Source organism: Hibiscus syriacus, unplaced genomic scaffold, assembly GCF_006381635.1.
Source record: "Hibiscus syriacus cultivar Baekdansim isolate YM2019G1 unplaced genomic scaffold, ASM638163v2 tig00001644_pilon, whole genome shotgun sequence".
NCBI classification, from domain to species: domain Eukaryota; kingdom Viridiplantae; phylum Streptophyta; class Magnoliopsida; order Malvales; family Malvaceae; genus Hibiscus; species Hibiscus syriacus.
The window spans coordinates 4,884,430-4,904,966 of NW_024061878.1; the positions used below are offsets into that span (position 1 = coordinate 4,884,430).

The 20,537-nt window shown below is 33.6% G+C and overlaps 1 protein-coding gene across 1 annotated transcript; it reads left to right on the forward strand.

The window, feature by feature from the left end:
- Positions 1-260: 260 nt before the first annotated feature.
- LOC120129487 (mitochondrial fission protein ELM1-like) lies at positions 261-4,043 on the forward strand. The gene is made up of 10 exons (XM_039146971.1): positions 261-580; positions 818-1,037; positions 1,248-1,344; positions 1,879-2,028; positions 2,151-2,277; positions 2,817-2,929; positions 3,024-3,087; positions 3,167-3,260; positions 3,365-3,473; positions 3,711-4,043. The coding sequence occupies exons 1-10, from the start codon at positions 394-396 to the stop codon at positions 3,810-3,812; spliced, it is 1,263 nt and encodes a 420-aa protein (XP_039002902.1). The 5' UTR covers positions 261-393; the 3' UTR covers positions 3,813-4,043.
- Positions 4,044-20,537: the final 16,494 nt, after the last annotated feature.

Consider the following 20,537-nt stretch of genomic DNA (forward strand, 5'->3'; position numbering starts at 1 on the left):
ATTGAATACAATTACGGATTTTGCCTTGTTCTAAAAGTGTGAGAGTATTCAACATTTAAGATCAACGTTTAATGCGCCACATCAAATTCTTTACTAAAATTAAATTGAGGTATCGATTTATTATAAGTCGATAATGTTAATGACTAAATCATTAGAATTGAAACATCAGTGGCTAAAAGTGAAATGTACTCAAACATGAGTGACAATTTGTATACTTTACCCTAAAATAAATTGAAAGAAAGCAAACTGCCTCACGACTTGCAGTCGCCAGTTGCCTCGGCCAACAAAGGCTTCTTCTTCTTCTTCTTCTTCTTATTCTTCTTCTTCAATTACCCAATTTCTACTTCATATACTTTTTATAATTTATAATTTGGATTTTGACTCCGAATTCCAATGAGACCAATACGCCTTCCAGAACCTCCCAACCCCACCATAAGAGTTCCGGAGATCTTCGAAGGCGGCGCGTACAGCGTAATCAGACGCGCCGTCATAATCGGAAACGTCTCCCCCGGATCCGAGAACCAGAGCATCGGGTTGGTCAGAGCTCTCGGGTTATACGACAAGCATATTCTTTATGTAAGTCCATCTCTGTCATCCTTCATTATATTTTTAGTCTTTAATTGTTTGCTGGTCTTATCTGATTGCCATAGCTTTGCTGTATCAATTTTTAGGGTTACCTTGTTCTTTTTAATTATTATGTAACTGTTAAATAACTACTGGAAAAAAAACACTTGCTTTTATGTTTCAATTTTAGAAATAATCTCAAATTTGGTACTATGTGATTAACTGATTATCCATTGAACTGATACGCACCGAGTTACGAGGCCAAGAGGAGGTATAAACGGGTGGCTTCATTGGCTCCCGGTTGGCCTTCACAAAAAGTTGGATTATCTCATCCGATTGATTCAAATTTACTCGCGACGGAGGAATTATACGCATTTACCTGTAGAAAATGGTGATGAAAGTGTTGGCTTGGCATCTGTTTTAGAAGCTGATGTTAAGCAGATCATAAACATGGCACGCCAGAATTATGAAAAGTACTTTCTTTTTCACCATTCGGTTAATGAAAATGCTTATATGGAAGGAAAAATACTTATGTTTTGGAGGAATGTTATGGAACCTAATTCACACTTTCATGATAGTAATTTGAACCCATTTTTAACTAATCACAGTAAAATCTGGTACCTTTGTGTTGAATGTTGATTATTTATAGTGGGAATTATTAATTGTTTGATAAAATTTTCCAGGGATGGTCCTTTGTTGGTTGTTGCATCCGGAAGAGACACCATTTCAATTGCAAGTTCGATAAGACGTTTGGCCTCGGATAATGTTTTTGTTGTTCAGGTTTGAATGGGCCTTAACTTTGTTTCAACTTCCTATCCTTCCAATCTTGTACATCATCTTTATATTCTTTTCATGGTTATGCCCAAAAAAGAGGAAAAAAGTTTCCTCCTGCTCCTTTATTTTGGTTATAAAATCAATGCATCATTCTTAATCATACCTTCCTAGACTTTATAGGTTGAACTTATAATGAGTTTACCAGAAATAATGAAGGCTGAAAATTGCATGACTGAAAAGAATAGAATTGCGCTTTAGAAACTTCTTCCCTATGTTTATTTGTTAAAAAGGAACATTTTAAGTTTTTATTTGCAAATTCTCTGTTAATCATGTATATATGTAGTATCTACTATCTATCATACCCTCTTCTTGTTCTTGTACCATCCTTAGGTTTTTTACGATATTATAGCCTAAAGAAAGTCAGATCTTTTGTTTCATGTTGTCATTTAACCCATTTGGCATGTTTCCAGAGTATGATAAAATTATTCGGTTGCAAGTCTAACTATCAGTTTTTTTTCTCAATTCCCTTACAATGCACAGATACAACATCCTAGGTCACAATTGAATAGATTTGATTTGGTGATCACCCCTCGTCATGACTTCTATCCTTTAAGTCCTCAAGGAAAAGAGCAGGTTCCTCGGTTTCTTCACAGGTGGATTACTCCTCGTGAACCTCCTGATAGGCATGTGGTATGTATTGTCAGTCTACAGTATGAAACTTTATTTTCTTAGTATTGGGAACCCTATCTTTGCTTAAATTGCTAGTTTCTGTCTACTGCTAAAGATAGGTTTATTTTCAACTTTTACATCAGATACTCACTTTGGGAGCTCTACATCAAATTGATTCTGCTACACTCAGCAGCACAGCTGCTGCGTGGCATGATGAGTTTGCACCTCTTCCAAAACCCGTACTGGTGGTTAACATCGGCTGGCCTACAAGTAAGTTTTCTTTGTGCTTTGAGACTGATTACTGATTTTTTTATATCCCACTAGAATTTGCTCTTCATTATTGATGTTTGAGCTTTTTCCATTACACTTGGAGCTTCAATTTTCTGTTATGGATATGGACTATGGATTTGTCCAATTATATATGATGCTTATTATATAGACTGATCTTGATCTGGGTTAGGGATATTTTATTTTTAAGGTTGTGACTTACAAATAATATTTGAACATGATCCTTTTATCCTCATTTTTACTCTTCTTTTTGTATACATGTATAACTAACTCCATGATGCTGAACATTTTTTTTATGTCATGAACTTGGATTAGGATGTAGGATTTGTTTTATGATCTTGAGAAAGACGAAAATGATTTGGAGCATGGTCTCCTTTTCTCTTAATCTCCATTAACTATCTGAATTTTGTTATTAGAAACTAGAATGAAGATTCTTTTTCATTGTTAACTCTGCCTTCTGTTTTAACCTTTGTCTAAATATTAATATGTATATTTTGTCTGCCATCTGAATTTCTTTGCAGGCCACTGTCGATATGGTGCAGATCTTGCAAAGCAGTTAACTGCCTATCTTCTCAGTATCCTTTCAAGCTGTGGGACTGTTAGCATATCTTTCTCCAGTCGGACACCTGAAAAGGTTTTAATAAATGACAATTCACTCTTAATTTGTCTTACTTTCTTCTGTAGTGGTTTAAGATTATGTAGTTTTCACCTTCAATATGGCCCTACAGGTATCAAAAGTCATTGTGAAAGAACTTGCCGATAATCCCAAAGTTTACATCTGGGACGGTCAAGGTATGTTCAATTGATTAAATGTAATTAGCAAGTAAAATGTGGATCGTCTTTAATTTAGTTTTTATATGACTATCTTCAGAACCAAATCCACATATGGGGAATTTAGCTTGGGCGGATGCTTTTGTCGTCACAGCAGATTCAGTGATTCTGATAAGTGAGGCTTGCAGTACAGGGTATGGTATTCTTTTACTGATATTTTGGAACATGTTGAACCCTTTGGGCTGTACATTCTATTCAGTAAAATACTGAGTTATCATTCACTTTTTGTTCCATGCAGGAAACCTGTGTATGTTATGGGGTCCGAGCGTTGCAAATGGAAACTATCAGACTTCCATAAATCTTTGAGGGAGCGAGGAGTGGTTAGGCCATTTACAGGTTCTGAAGATGTAAGTAAATATTCAATGGCACCTTTTCATTTCCCTTTATTTGATCTGGTTACCGTTTGACAGTGTCTCGTAAGACTGGATACTGGATAAAGTGACATTTCCACGTGACCACCAGACGGAATTGAACATAATCCCTAACCTATTTTCCATTTTTTCCACCATTATAATTGGAAAATATCGAGTAATGAAAGCCCTTTGGGATTAATTATATGAACTATTTCCTTGGATGTCTTACAGATGGCAGAAAGTTGGAGCTATCCTCCTCTCAATGACACAGCGGAAGCTGCAAGTCGGGTACGTGAAGCACTTGCGGAACGTGGGTGGAGAGTTAGACCATAATGGAGGTGATAATAGTTGTTGTTGTAAACATGATTGATTTCCCTATTTTGAAACCTGAGAAACCTTGAAATTTGGGTATGTTGAATAACACACACACACACACATATATATATATTAAGTACCACCTTCAATTCAAATTCATTCTTCCCCGTCAGGGAATCTTTACGTGTAGAATGAAAGTGTTAGCCATTTAGAGCGGATTGTAAAGCATGAAGAGGGAGGGAAAGCATAATTTACTTATTTGATTTTTTTTATGTGGAAGATGTTTGATTTACAGACCTGAAAAACAGAGGTGAAGAAATAAAATTTGACAACACTTCATGCCAACATCCCTCCATTGTGTTATTCATTCGTCTTCTTCATTGTGTCATTTTCTGTTTTTGCTTTCCCTATGGAAGAGTGGTTCTTATCAATTTTGCGTTAACTGTTGATTCGGTCAATATTTTTCTGCTACTGTTTGAGATTCATGTTGATTTTTCTTATCCTTATATATGGACAGGGATGGACCGTAGGGGGACGGTAGGTCGTCCCTTTAAAAATCTCAAAATCTCATATTGTAGATATTTTTTTTGTATTATCTATTAATAATTTGTTTTTGTCCATAAAATTTTATAAATTCGTCTCTTTTAATTTGTTTATAACTCCGTCCTCCCTAACATAAAATTATGCTTCCATCCCTATATTGGGATGTCATCTGGATATCTTGCAAGAATGTCTTGATTATCGTAGAGTTCAAGCTTTAACGGTTAAATTTTTTTAATAGTGTGAATTTAAATGTTTAAATATTTAACTTGAATAGCTTTTGAGTCTAATTATTATTTTTATTTAAACTAGTATTTTAAATATTAATTTCTGCTTGACTCTGAACTGATAATTAAGCTTGAATGTCTAATTGAGTTTGGGGATCGTTCAGATACAGGTGACGAGGTTAGTTCTAAACGATAAAATTTGTTATGGCGGTGATAAGATAAGGAAGTCTAAGGAATAACAATGTAATTTAAGGTTAAAAAATGATTAAAATAGATAATTGAAAATGTGATAAAAATATAATATTTTAAGTTTGACACAACTGGAATTATTAACTTTTTCATTCTTCATAATATTTTAGGTTGCGTTTAACTTGGGGTGTTATCTTTTTTATCACATTTTCAGTTGCATCCATTTTCACTGTTTTTTAGTTTTAAATTAGATTGTCGTGTTGTAGAATTATTCGTGATAATATTAGATATTGCAATTAAGGATAGTAAAATATGAGAGAGATTCTGAGCGAATGGAAAATAACAAGGAGAGAACCCGCGAAAAACCCAAGGAAATCATCGGGTCTGGGGGTGGAAGACCTCTGGATAAGATAAGTGAAAGATACATGCGTTGATGGAGAAGAAGGGAACGATAACTGTGGAAGATTTGCTGGTAATGAAGTGAAAGACATATGGATGGGGGATTATAACGCAGAGCAGGATCACGATAAAGAAAAGGAAGACATGTTGATCAAAGGAGAACGATCTGATGAAGGGAGAAGAACTTATGTCGATATGGTCGCGGGATCTTCCAAGTCAAGGGATTACCCCAACAGGTTATTAAGAGAAGAACTTGAACTTACTGATAGAGATTGCATCATCGGTAAAACCGAGGAGTTCCCTACGATCAAGTTCTCGGAACGTGTTCATAATTTGATCGACAAGAACATGCAAAACTCGGTGATAGTAAGATTGCTAGGTAGGACAATAGGGTTCAAAGACCTAGAAACGAGAATTCAATCCCTTCGGCACCCACAAGGGAGATTCAAACTGGTAGATTTAGAAAATAATTATTTTATTGTTAGGTTTGAATATGAAGAAGATTACTTGAAAGTATTGACAGAAGGTCGGTGGACTATTTACGACAGCTACCTTACGGTACAACAATGGAGTAACTCATTTTCAACTACAGAAAAACACCCATCACATGTGGTGGTTTGGATAAGACTTCCGAGATTACCGAATAGGTACCATACAAAGAAGTTTAATATGATCGCGTCAATCATAGGAAGCGTGGTTTGTTTGTATAAGACTACAACACGCGTAAGGGAGAGAGAGGAAGATTCACAAGATTAGCCATTTGTACTAGACCTAAACAAACCACTGATTCCTTGTCTAGGGATAGATGGATTTATCCAAAAATTAAAATATTAGTGTCTTCAGTTAATATGGTTTAATTGTGGTGTATGGCCATATGAAGGAACAATGTGGTTCAATCAAACAACCAACAGAAACCAACAATAACGAAGGTACAAGGGAGGCAGAGAAACACCAACAGAAATAAGCGGATCAACATCAAGAGAGTTCCTCTAAGGAAGACATATTTGGACCATGGATGATTGCAGAGACTAGGAAACCAGACCAAAAAAATAAACAAGCACCAACAAAGCACACCACAACAAAGAAGGTCGAGGAACGAAAGAAGTTGGGAAAGGAAGAAGCAAAGCGGGAGGGGGTGGTCTTATAAGGTCAACCAAGAGAGGAGCGAGGATAAAGACACAATATGATTAAGACCTCCAGATAAACCCAAAATAATAGACTGGGTGGAGTCGGTATCCAATCAACTTGATGCCTTACTACCACCAAGTAACGAAGGATAGAGGCCTGAAAACAGCGAACTCGACAAGATTGAAGAAGGAATGGGCAATAGGGAGCATATACAAGAGAAGCACGACAACGAGACCATGTTTAACTTAATGGTTGAGGTTATAGTCCAAGATAGTAAATGCCAGTAGATCACGCAAGTACGACTCTCATTAACATCCATGATGATTAAGATACGATTCTGGAACTACCAAGGAACGGCTAGCCCTCCATTTAGACGGATTTTCAAAGATTTAGTCCGAAGAAATAAACCACAAATAGTGGCCCTTATGGAAACCAGAGTAAGTAAAGGATCAGCAAATGAAGTCATAAAAAATTTAGGCTTCACCAACTCTCTTAGAGTGGAAGCACAAGATTTTAGTGGCGGCATTTGGATTCTTTAAGAGGAAGATATCCGAGATGGAAGTGATACAAGTATCAAATCTTCGTGCATGCGAAATGTAAAACTAAAGGATACACGAAAGGAATCGTATTCGTTGTTGTTTATGCAAGCCCACATGTGGCGCAAGTTTTTATACGAGGCTGGGTAACAATGAGGCATGGATACTGGGAGGCGACTTCAACGCAAGTTTAGGCCAAGATAAGAGGAGAGGAGGAAATCCACGGGGATCCGGGATGAGCAATTCTTTCGCAGACTTTGTCTTTGATATGGGACTGCATGACATTAAATTCTTAGGACCTAAATTTATATGGAAAAGAGAACTTATACTAAAGATTGGACAGATGTCTAGCCAATGAAGATTGGCTTAGACAATTCCAAATCTGGGTTGTGATGCACCTAAAGATGATTGACTCGGACAATCGAATCTTATTTTTACAAACAATAACCCAGAAACTTGAGAACACAAACTAGCAGGCCATTTCGGCTCATAGCCGCATGGATTGAGCACCCCAAGTTTATGGAATTCCTAGCTGCAAATTGGAATAATGAAATGGAGTACACCTCAAACGTGGAAACATTTAAAGCCAAGGTTACATTATGGAATCAAGAAGTCTTCGACAACATAGGGAATAAGAAGAAAAATATATTGGCAAGGTTGAAAGGAATTGAAAAATATCTTAACAAAGCACACTCTGATTTCCTTGTTGAGTTCGAGAAACAACTAAAAGCAAAGCTTGATATATTATTAGAGCAGGAAGAAAGCCTCTAGTTTGAGAAGTGATATGAGTCCTGTTGTGATATTTGCCCGATCGTGATTCTAGTAAGTGAGTGAACTTGTAACTTGAAATTATGTAAATGACACTTAAAAGAAAAGATAAGTAGAAATAAAGTGAATGTTGATGCTTGTTATGAATAAGATAAGTAATGGAAATAATAAGGATAAATGATAGGATGGTAAGGGGTAAAGGTTGTAGTATGCACTACAACAAAACATGTTTTCAGCGACATTTTTAAACCCTATAGCGGCGTTTTTAATTACTAAAAAACTTTCCCTACGCTAGTAAAAGCACCGCAAAAAGCGCCGGTAAAACAAACGCCACAACAGTTAGTGGCGCTTGTGAACCAAAAATGGAACAAATTGTTAAGATATATAGCGAACGTTTAAAGACAAACGCAACAAAAGATCAAGCTCTATAACGGAATTTTGGAAACAAACGCCGCAAAAGGTCAAACTCTCTAGCAGCATTTTGAAGACAAACGCCGCTAATTACCTTTTTGTAGAGGTGTTTGTTTTCTGAAACGCTGTTATATGTTATGATATATAGTGGCATTTGCGGTTAAAAACATCGCAAATTTTACGCCATTAGTGGTGTTTTCTTCACAAAACGCCGCAAAAAAGTAGTTCTAATGGCATTTGTTTACAAACGTTGCTATGATTAATTGGTTTTGCATATATTATTTTGTACTCTATATTAACAAAATTTAATGTCATGTAGCATTATCTAATTAACAAAAACAAGCTTAAAATTTAATTACGACACAAATTATGTAAAAAAATGCTTAACAATAAAATAAATTAAAGTTTTTAAGATCCAAGTCGATAAAAGTCTGAGTTCTAGACAAAATAATTATATATATGTGGAAGACTTGAGGCATTATCGGGTTACTTACAACCACAGATCTTTGCCTACAAACGTCATATCCCCTTCATCATCAGTGTATGCAATCTCCCATTGATTCCTCGGGCGAAGCTCCCCCTTAAAACTTATACTCTTCTTACATTACAGTAATCCACTTTTGAGAGTTACAACTTTTATGACATGGCGAAAGTTGATTAGATCAACCTACATCATTCCACGATCATTCTTATTTCTTGGAGAAATACAACATGATAATCTAAATAACATTTCTCTCATTTCATAAATCTTTTTAATGACACTTGTTCTTTGAGATTGTTGAGTTTATTCTTCCATAACAATTTATCATCTTAAATGGAGAGTTGTTCAAAATAACCTTGTTGAGATTAATCTAGATTCACTTCTTGATCAATGACATGCATGGACAAATAGATATTATTAAACGTGGTAATAAGAATTGAGTTATAATTCAATTCATCCTCAAAATCAATTCCTCAAACCTTATTTCTCCCTCCAAACTCAACATCCTAAAAAATAATGTTATAGATCTCACCTTAAAAATATTTCTAATTATGATATCATAAAACTTATAACCCCTAAATTGTTCAGAATAATCAAAGCAATTGCTTATTGTTGTAGAATTAAATTTCTCCTTATATGTCCTAATTTATCTCAAAAGGGAACAACCCTTTGTAACATATTATTATCATCTCTTTTGAGTTGAAACTACATTCTGGTTTTATTTTTTCCTTATCTTTATATGCACTTTTCAAATGAGTACTTTAAAACTTATTATTTTTCAACCTTTCTTCCTCTTGCACAATGAAAAATGAGCTCATTTAGAGTTCATTTCTCCCTTAAAGTTGATTAAACTCTATAAGAAGCGATATTGAAATCACAAGAACAAGTAATTCTTCAGAAAAAACTCGATCTTAAGTGCCTTAAGTGTTGAAGCAATATGAATCATATCCATAATGTACTCCCTTACATTTCCTTGACCCTTATATGTTATAGACATCACATAAGTAAAAAATGGTGTCATTTAAACCTTATTGTTTTGGGGGAAAACATTTATCAATTTCGTCAAGAAAACCATTGGCCTAAGTAATCTTTTCAGATTATGTGTCCATAAAGGATTCTAAAATATTGTGCTTCATGACACTAAACTTATGCAATTTGAACAAATTCTACCTCTCAAAATGCCTTGTACCAATTAAGGATGTTATCCCTATGAGAGGTGAAAATTGTTCTTTCCTTAGTGCAAAGTCTATGTTCATACAACTAAAACCTTATGAAAGTGCATTTTCTTATTTCTTGAGATTCGTTTTCTTAAGCATGAGTAAAAAATGTATAATAATAGATATTTTGATAGCAATAAATAAATAATTAGCTAAGTGCATAACAAAACATAAATAAAAATGAAGCATACATCTTAAGTAAACAAATAAATTCAATAATAATGGCTAATTCCTATCTCAATATACCAAAAACTACATCATTATCAAGTCTTTGAACAATAATATTAATAGTAAAGGTACTCTTGTTGTAGTAATCAAACATTGACAATAAGTTATGTCGAACAAAAGATTAACCTTTGGACTAATGTAATGCTCACATAAAATACCTTATAATTGTCACGTATTATTACCACAAGTATCGCTTGAAATTCAGCCAAATATTAACTTTCCTTTAGGTCCATTATTAAACACATGAATCACAAGAAACACATAATCATCTTGATATTTTAAATAAATCAATCTACATAAAAGAGGTCACTTTGGCGGCATTATGTTTCAACCAATCTATCAAAATATCAGACATAGTCATAATATGAATTAATTTGCTTCAAAATATATATATTCTAATAACCAACAATCAAAACTGAAAACCCGAATTGAATATATATACATATATTGTATTAACAATATAAATAAATCCATATAAATATTTTCAACCAATCAATTTCCCTTAATTTTATCTTTTAATTAAATTAAAAGATAACCAAAATAATAATAAATTTGAATACACTTAAACCTTATCTCAAGATATCAAATACCCCATTAATATTTCATATTTAGACAAAATATTCACCTTAAGTGATATTTGATGTGGTAACTAAACATTTATAATGACATATCAAGCAAAAATCTTCTTTTGGGTCGATTTATTACTCATACAACAAACTGAATAATTGTCACATGCTTATTACCAAAGTTGTACATGCGATTATGTCAATTATTAATCTTCCTTCGGGTCGATTAATACTAACAAATCCGAAGTTACATGTACATGACCTTTATAAAATATTTTCTATAGCCGAGGACACTTTAACGGGTTATTACTCTAATTAAGTCGTCTCAAAATAAATATCAGTATTCAAATTTAATATTTCAATAACAATCAAAGGTTAAAAACTGAAATTTCTGATTGTACTACAATATCCTTAAACCCATATTTAGTCCATAAATTTATAAATTACCAAAGATAAACCAAATTCAGAACAATCAACATTTAACCAAAAAGTCAAAGTCAAAGTAAATAATAATGAATTAAAACTTTTCCAAAGATTGAAAAAAATATTTTTGTAACAACCCCAAACCGATGCGAGAGACCCGATTCAATCTGAGGTGTCACATTAGGGCAATCGGAGCGACCCACTGATAAAAAATCCATGATATTTTTTGTTAAAACATGTAAAACAACTTTTTAAATAAAATAAAAGTTTAGAAAACCATTCATATATTATAAATAAAATTGAAATCACACAAGTTTCAGACTCAGTATAAAAATCAAATGTCACATTGGTACCATACTTGCCAGGAACACCGAAGGAACTCCCAAACTTATGTCAATGTTGCACAGGATCAATTCTTTTAACCTAAAATGGTGAGAAACAGAGTGAGTTTTGGGAAAGCTCAGTAATACAAAACTTCCAGATGAATGCTAAAGGACAGATAAATGGAAAAGCGTAAAACTTGCTTATTAATCCAGGCATATACATGTTCCAGTATGAGTTAAAGTTCCATTGATTTTTCTTCAGGTAAAAGGCATTATCAACCATCGAAGCAGAATACATTCCGACTGGTAGTTATTGTGCTCAAGTTTTATGGATGAAACAACAACTCATGAACTATGGAATTGATATGGGTACTATTCTGATAAAGTGTGACAATACTAGTGCTATTTGTCTCACCAAAAATCACATCCAACATTCTAGAACTAAGAATATTGAAATTATACATCATTTCATTAGAAATCATGTCTCCAAGGAACATATAGTTATAGAGTATGCAGACACTTTGCATCAAGTAGCGAATATTTTTACAAAACCCTTAGATAAGGAAAGATTTTGGGCACTTATGAGAGAGTTAGGTTTAACAAACCTACCTTGACTTTATGTTTAAAAATTTTATGCACTTTTATAATTTTATGGAAAAAAGCATGCTAACTGACTTCTTTGATGACTATTATGCAATTAGTTAGGGGGAGTTTAGGACTTTTCATTAAAATTAATAAAGTGTTTAAAGTATGCTTGAATGTTTATTTGTTTATTTGAACATGTTTTCCTTGTCAATTTAGAGTTACATATACCATTATTAATGCCCTAGTGTATGCATTATAACTTTTGACCTGTTGGTGCCCCTCAATTAGAAATTCATGCAATTTTAGCATTCATATGTGTTTTTGTTGCTAAACCTTGTATGAATGAATGAATGCTAGTATCTTGGTCATAACTTTTTTGTCGCATATGGTCATATGTGTTGTATGTGCTTAATTGATGCTAAAATAACATTCTTGGACTTTAATGTTACATTTTTTTACCATTTCGTGCATTTGGTATCGATGTTGTTCTTGAAGTATTTATATGGTATCGATATTGTTTATTTATGCTTTGAAGTATTGATACTCATATAGGAGTACTCATACTTCAAGTCAAGTTTTGACATCAAATAGGTAAAGTTTCCCAATTTTTTTCATTTTCCCCAAAACCCTAAGAGCAATAGCCTGAGTTCTCTCAATCCCATACCAAATTTTCATCAAAATCCTTCGTTCTTTGGTTGATTTTGCATCATTTTTCATATATAGTACATGTATTCATCATAAAATCGTGCAAATCTCCTCCTTCCATCTCAAATCAAGGATTCAAGGTAAAAAAAATTAAAACCCTAACTTTTTGTTTATTTTTGTATATATATATATATGTTAATATTGATGCATAACAACTATTGGGCTTTTTGTTTTTGCTGTTTTCGCACTACAATTCACAACCATTTCATCAAAAGTTGCTTAATTTTTTATTTTTGAGTTAAAAATTTGATTTTTTATTGTTTTATTTTTGAATACATATACATATAGATACTTTATATATATATATATATATAGTTTTTTCACACACACACATATTATGTTATTATACTTTTCACACACAACACGTATATTGTTTTCATTTTGTTAATATATATATATTTTTTACAAACTAATTTGTTTTTATAGCTTTTGTAAATATATATATATATATACTTTTCATTAATCATATATATGTATATAATCTTTTAAATTATATATAATAATACTATCAAAATAAAGCTCACTCATTTTTATCTTTTAATGCCTTGAATTATTGATGTTAATTGAGCTTGGGATTGATTAGTTGCATACAAATATATTGCTACTTCTTTCAGGGTTTTTTTCCTGATTTCCATGGCCCACAACAAATGTCCTTGTACGTCCTATACCAATCCATCCCTTCGGGCCCTCCTCTTCCCAATCCTACTCCTAAATCCATATCGAGAGTATTCGTTCCTATCTCATGGGGAAATACATCAATATTAATTCTTCGACCATAGCTAGAAACCTTGGTCTAGACCTTAGGGATTGATAATGAGCACTATTCTGTCACCACTTCCTTCAACGCAAACAAGATTTCTAGTCTCCTTAACATTCACGAGCGCTTCCTTCATTTGATTAACTCTTGGTGGTTTCGACCATCCACAGGTAAATATTTTACTCTCCACAATATCGATATTTGGTGGCTTTCTTGTCTCCAAAACAATCAGAGGATAAATTTTGCTTAGGTCGTGTTTGGTGAGCTTGTTGACACCGTAAACAACATTTCTTCCAAGCAAGTCGAGTCATTAGTCTATGGTTTCCTTTTAAGCCATATGTTCATCAAACCTAACATCATTGTTTCCCTCGACCTTGTAATTCCCTTGAACTCGTTCATTGACCTAAAATCTCTTCATAAATCAGGATGACAATAAGTCAGAAACACGTGGTAGAGAATAAAGAAGAAAGAACTTGGTTCTTTCTCTGGAACAGTTCAGCCTCAGGATAATGATGTGATACACGACATCGATGATCTAGTAAATCGTGTCCCTGATAATCCTCCTCGAGTCGATAGTGAGAATTCGAGCGATGTTTTCCTACTTTTAGACTTTTATGGAGACGATGGACTTGCGGTTTGCCACCATGGAGTCTCAATTATCTACCTTAGGGACTCAGGTTTCTGAGATATCATCTAGAACATTGGAGATAGAGTCTCATGTCTCGAAGATATCCTCTCAGATACGCTCCTTGCAGTCAATGTATATGGATTTGAGACATGATTTTCATGATCAGTTTGACACTTTGACGAATCAGATCGGCACGAAGTCGAGTACAGTTGGTGTTATTGCTCATGACTTGTTTCCTCATCATTGGATGTCACTCCACCTCCTCTACCATCAGATGCTTGATTGCCCTTATGTTATTGGTGGCATTGCTAGACATGCTGTTCTTGATTTTCGTACTTCAATTTTTTTTGTTTGGATATTTGGATGATTTTATGTTTTTGGATATTTTGTTTTCACATACTTTGATATCGTGAGGATTTGGTTTTATATTGTTCAATGTTTATCACACTTGGATATATTTATTGGTATATTTGTTATTATGTGCGTTTTGAATATTTGAGACATTTTTGTACTTTATTATGACCATGCTCATCATTTTTTTGAGAATATTTATCTATTTTGACTAACCTCATTTGGCTATTGATCTTCACAACTTATATCATTCTATCAATCTTGTTAAGTTTTTCACGTTTTGATTTGATAAAAAGGGGGGAGAAATTAAGTAAAGGGGTAATTTTTTCAAAAGAATCTTACATTTTTTAAGTGTATTGTTATATCAAAAAAGTGGAGATTGTTGAACATACATTGATATTTTGATATGCCAAAAATTAATTAATAATGTTAAAGAAATTTAAGATTATAATCGATTCATACATTCAAATATATAAATTCTTTTTAAGGTCAAAAACTCTATTTTACTCCTTACTTGATTAAAAAAATTGAGTCATGTATTGGAAATATTTTTAAAATAATTTTACAAAGGGTTTTGGAATTTAATCGAGTCAAAAATTATTTTTAACCCAACAGTACCAATACTTCAAGAGCTGTACCGATATTATTCATGTAGTATCGATACAATTAACCTGAAATTACACAGAAGTATTGATACTGCTCATAGAAGTACCAATATTGCTAGAGCTTTACAAATTGTAGTAGGTTATTTTAGTACCGGTACTATGCAACTATCGATACCAGGATCGATACTCAAGCTGGAGTACCAATACTTCCTTTATGTTTTTAACAAATGCAAATCTGAATATATATATTTTTGGTATCGATACTACTCTCAGTATTGATAACGGTATCAATACTAATTCATGAGTATCGATACTCCCTTTTCCCAACAGATAGATTCTTTGTATTTAATGTAGGTAGTACCGATACTTCAAGCACGAGTATCGGTACTAAAGGCTTCTGGGTAGTATTTATTATGGGAAATTTTATTGCAACAACTCTATTAACTCCCACAACAACCCAAACAGTTAGATTTGAATGAAGGGGGTATAAAATAAGATTCTAAGTCATATGTGAAGACAAGATATTAAAGCCAAAGCTAAAGCAATCAAAAGAGAAAAAATTCAAGTCAATATTCTTAAACATTCTTTTTGCTTTCAAGAATTTTTTTTACTTCTTTGTTTAATTCTTGCAAGTGTTCTATTTGTTCTAAAGTGTGCAAACACATTCCTTGTAAGAGTTTTTTCAAAGTTTGCTATTTGTAATTTCTTCTTAGGAATAGTTGTATACTTGAGACTTTGGGGTATAATTCTAAGTGTGTTGTAAGGCTACACCTTGTCCTAAAAGGTTTGAATAAATTAGTGAACTTGTTGAAATCCTTAGTGTAGAAACTAAGGTAGTGGATGTAGACTTCAATGAAGAAGTTGAACCACTCTAAAATTGTTTGTGTCAAAAATTTAATTTTCTTGCAAAAAAAAAACTTCCATCAATCTTTTAATTACCAATTCGCCCCTCTTGGCCATTCCATTGGTTTGATTGACTCAAAAAGAATCTTATATGATTATATTTTGTAAAAGGAAATAAATCGTTGGATTTATTTTTTTGTTTTGTAAAAGGAAATAAATCGTTGGATTTATTTTCCTATTTTGTAAAAAGAAATAAATTGTTAGATTTATTGTTGAATTTATTTTCCTGTGTTGTAAAAAGAAATAAATCTTTAAAATTATTTTCTTGGAAATTAAGTATGATTATAATTTAAAAAGGGAAATAAATTATTAAATTTATTTTCTTCAAAATCAAATATGATTCTATTTAGTAAGAAAGAAAGAAATCGTTACATTTATTTCTTGAAAATCTTGATATGTCTGTAAAGTGAGATCTTGAAAGTAAATTTATTTTAGGAATTTAATTCCTGTTTTATTAATGAGTTTATTTGATCTACTTTTACAAGAAGGAATAAATATTTTATTACTCTCATTGGTGATAGAAAAAACTATTGATATATATATTTACTAAAGATAAAAAGTGAAGCTCTAGAGAAATTTATTCTCTATAAATTCAAAGTTGAAAACCAACTTAATAAAAATATTAAGATAGTAAGAAGTAATTATGGCAATGAATAAATTGAACCATTAATTGGTCAATAGTGTGCACAAGATATTATTCATAGAGTGGCACCATCATAATCTCTTAAATTAAATGGAGTAGCAAAACGGAAGAATCAAATCTTAAAAGGAAATGATGAACGCAATGCTAAAAAGTTCTAAGTTATCACAAAATATGTGGGGGGAAGTTATTTTCTCAACTAATTACCTTTTAAATAAGGTTCTACAGAAAGGAAAATGAAAAGCATGAGTTATGAAAAGGTAGAAAACCTTTCTACAACTATTAAAAATGTGGGGGTATCTTGTAAAGATAATGATCTCACTATAGAAAGAAACGAAAATCTCAAATCGATGGATTATGAGAGAATTGAAATATCTCACATATGCTCAAGATTATGGATTGCATCATTCCATTAGGATACTCCAATGCTAGTTGAATATATGATGTTCAAGATATCAAAGACACAAATGAATGTGTTTCAGATTGAAAAAAGGAGTTATATCATATAAATCCTCAAGAAAATGGATATAACAAGATTCATAATAGAATTTTAGTTTGTAGCTCTAAGAAGTCTGAAGAATAAGCTAATGGCTATGAAATTTCTCGAAGGATATTCTTGAATGACTAAAACTTGTGCCCACGATATGTATATAATGTGATTAGCTCAAAATTTCATGAATAACTATAAATCGAGATATATGCGTCACCAACATAATATCATTAGAAAATTGATATCAAACGGAGTTATCACTATTGATTTTATAAGATCAAAGGATAACGTTGCGAATCCACTAACTGAAGGGTTAAAATTGAGATCAAGTTGAGAAAAAATCTAAAGGAATGAGACCAAAGCCCATGAAAAATCAAAGGTGTTATGTGAAGGAAAACCTTGCCTAATTGACTAGATATCCCAAGATCTATGATTAAAGGGAAAACCTAATTGCATAAACCATGTGCGATCATTGTAGGGGTTTCTTATCCTAAATTTGTTCCTATTATGTAAATAGTGATCAAATTGGTATAGGTTAAGCAAAGCTTTTAATGACCATTGTGTGCTTTGGTGAGCCGAGCAACATTACTCACCTATGTGAGAGTGAAGTGGGGTCACTTCAAGGAGACTATCAGGCATAGTTCTTCCAAACTCTTGTATAACCAGGCAATGTTCATGTCTTTAAGGACATACCCATGAGAACTAAAACTCTTATCAGAATGGTAGTTGTGTGAAGTATATCATCGTTTACACAAACGACAGAATAGTTCAAGGACATAGCATCTATTGTTTAGCCAGTAAAATAAATATACTATCACAAGGGAAGGTTCAAAAGATGACACCTACCTATCTTATGCAGCTATCGATTGTGGAGTCTATCACAACATTGAGTCAAAAATGTTTTTGATAAAATTATCAATTTCATTCATGTGGGGGATTGTTGGAAAAATTCGATAATTTTGGAGCTTTGAATGAGAAATTGATACAAATGTTGTTGAGGAAAATGTAAAACCAATTATTGGTATGTAAATGTACTGACGTGCTTGATGTGGGTAACACAAATATCTGAACGGGTCGAGCTCTTTGTGAGCTTGCAGATATTTTAACCCATATGTGAAATATTTTTTCTCAAATAGAGCATATCTTTTTAAATTTTTTAAAAGGATAGATATTAAAAGGTTCCTTTAATCAAAATAGTAATTTTGGAAATTCCTAAATTGTTTAATTCTCATTAATACTTCATTAGGTTAAAAATTTTCAATTGTTCATAATGTAAAATCCCTATAAATATCATGTAAACCTACTAGGTTAAACATAATTAAAAACAAATCAAAAAGAATTCAAAAGAATTATTTTCTCTAATTTTCGTGATAGATGAAGGTAAGAGAATGATTCATGATCTCTACAAAAGTATGACTGTAGCTGATCATCTAGTTGTTGTATCTTGGGAGACAGACGACCAATGATCTCAAGCACTCGGTTCCAATCATTTATTTATCATTTATTTTTATACTCTATAAGATTATTTAATAGAATATTTCTTCCACTTTATTAATCGTTTTGTTTTATTCTTGATTCATGTTTACAAACTTTGCAATGAGATCCTGCTGTGGAATCGACTGTACTTTGCAGCAATTTGGAAAGAACTTATGAATTTGCTTATGGGTATTGCTTGGTTTTGTCCTCACAATATGTTGACGTAAATGAGTAAAGAAAACGAAAGAACACGAGAATTTTACGAGGTTCGGCAATGTGCTTACGTCCTCGGTGCCTAGGCGGCGCTAGAATTTTATTCAATGATATTTTAGGTCTAGGTTACATCTATATTTATAATAGAAAACCCTGGTACATAATTACAAAATCAACCCTGTACCATACCGCGGGGCCTACGCCCCCGCACCCCCAACCCACATAATTTGTAACCCCACAACGAGACTTTCTTTGTAAGGACAGTTGATGTTCGCTTCGCTCACTCCGCTCCATCTCCTGTCCTCTTTACTGGTATATTTATGAGCCATACCTAACAAATCTCCACCTTGGCGAATATCCTGCCCCTTGGAAACTTCAATGTGGGTTGGGTTACCTTGCTTCTTTAACAACTCGAAACATTCAACAAGTCCAAGCAATGCTTGAACTTGTCTGTCGTAACTGGCTTGGTGAACATATCAGCGGCATTCTCATCAGTATGTACCTTCTGAAACAAAACCTCTCCAGATGCAACCAACTCTCTGATCTTGTGGAACCTTACATCAATATGTTTAGTTCTAGCACGATACACCTGATTCTTAGCCAAGTGAATAGCACTTTGATTATCACAAAGCAACTGAACTCCACCTTGTTGAACACCCAACTCCTTCACTAAACCAGTAAGCCATAAAGCTTCTTTTGCAGCTTCAGTTGTAGATAGTGCCACGACAGATTGAACAGTAGACTTCCAACAAATAGGCCCTCCACCAAGAGTAAACACATACCCTGTCGTAGATCTTCTATTATCCAAGTCACCTGCATAATCTGAATCCACATATCCTACAACCAAAGGATTATCCCGCTGACTCCCAAAAACAATTCCATGTCCCAGTACCCTTTAAGTACCGAAAGATCCACTTGACTGCATCCCAATGTTGCTTACCAGGTTTAGACATGTACTTACAAACTTGCCTAACAGCATGAGCTAAATCATGACGAGTACATACCATCGCATACATCAAGCAGCCAACAGCATTAGAATACGGAACCTTTGCCATATTTTCAGCTTCCTTATCTGTCTTAGGGCACTGTTCTGATGAGAGCTTAAAGTGATTCGCCAATGGAGTGCTAACTGGTTTCGCGCTGCTCATCGCAAACCTTTCTAGCATTTTCTCAACATAACCCGTTGAGATAGCCGCATTTCCTTGAGTCTCTGTCCCTGCAAATTTCCATTCCAAGAATTTTCTTTGCAGCACCTAAATCTTTCATATCAAATTCCTGACTCAATAAAGTTTTCAAACCGATAACATCATCCATGTTCTTCGCAGCAATCAACATATCATCAACATACAGTAATAGAAAAATAAAAGAACCATCATCAAGGCTCTTAACATAGACACAACAATCTACTCACATCGGTTTGTAGCCAATCTTGATCATATAGGAGTCAAACCGTTTATACCACTGTCTCGGAGACTGTTTTAACCCGTACAAAGATTTCTTCAATCTGCAAACTAAATGCTCGTTTCCAGGTTGAGTGAAACCTTCAGGTTGCCGCATGTAGATCTGCTCCTCTAAATCACCATGCAAAAAGCAGTTTTAACATCCATCTGCTCTAAATGCAAATCCCAACTAGCCACCAATGCAAGTACTGCTCGGATTGAAGTGTGCCTGACCACAGGAGAAAGATTTCATCATAATCAACTCCTTTCTGCTGTGAAAAACCCTTCGCTACCAAACGAGCCTTGAACTTCTCCCCTCTTTTTCTGTTACTGCTGGTTTCTTCTTATACACCATTTGCAACCAATCGGCTTCTTACCCTCAGGAAGGGGAACTAACTCCCATGTGCGATTGTGATTCAAAGACTCCATCTCCTCAACCATGGCTGCCATCCACTTGTCGTTTTCCTGACTAGTAACGGCATCATGAAAGTAACTGGATCATCACTGCTAACAGT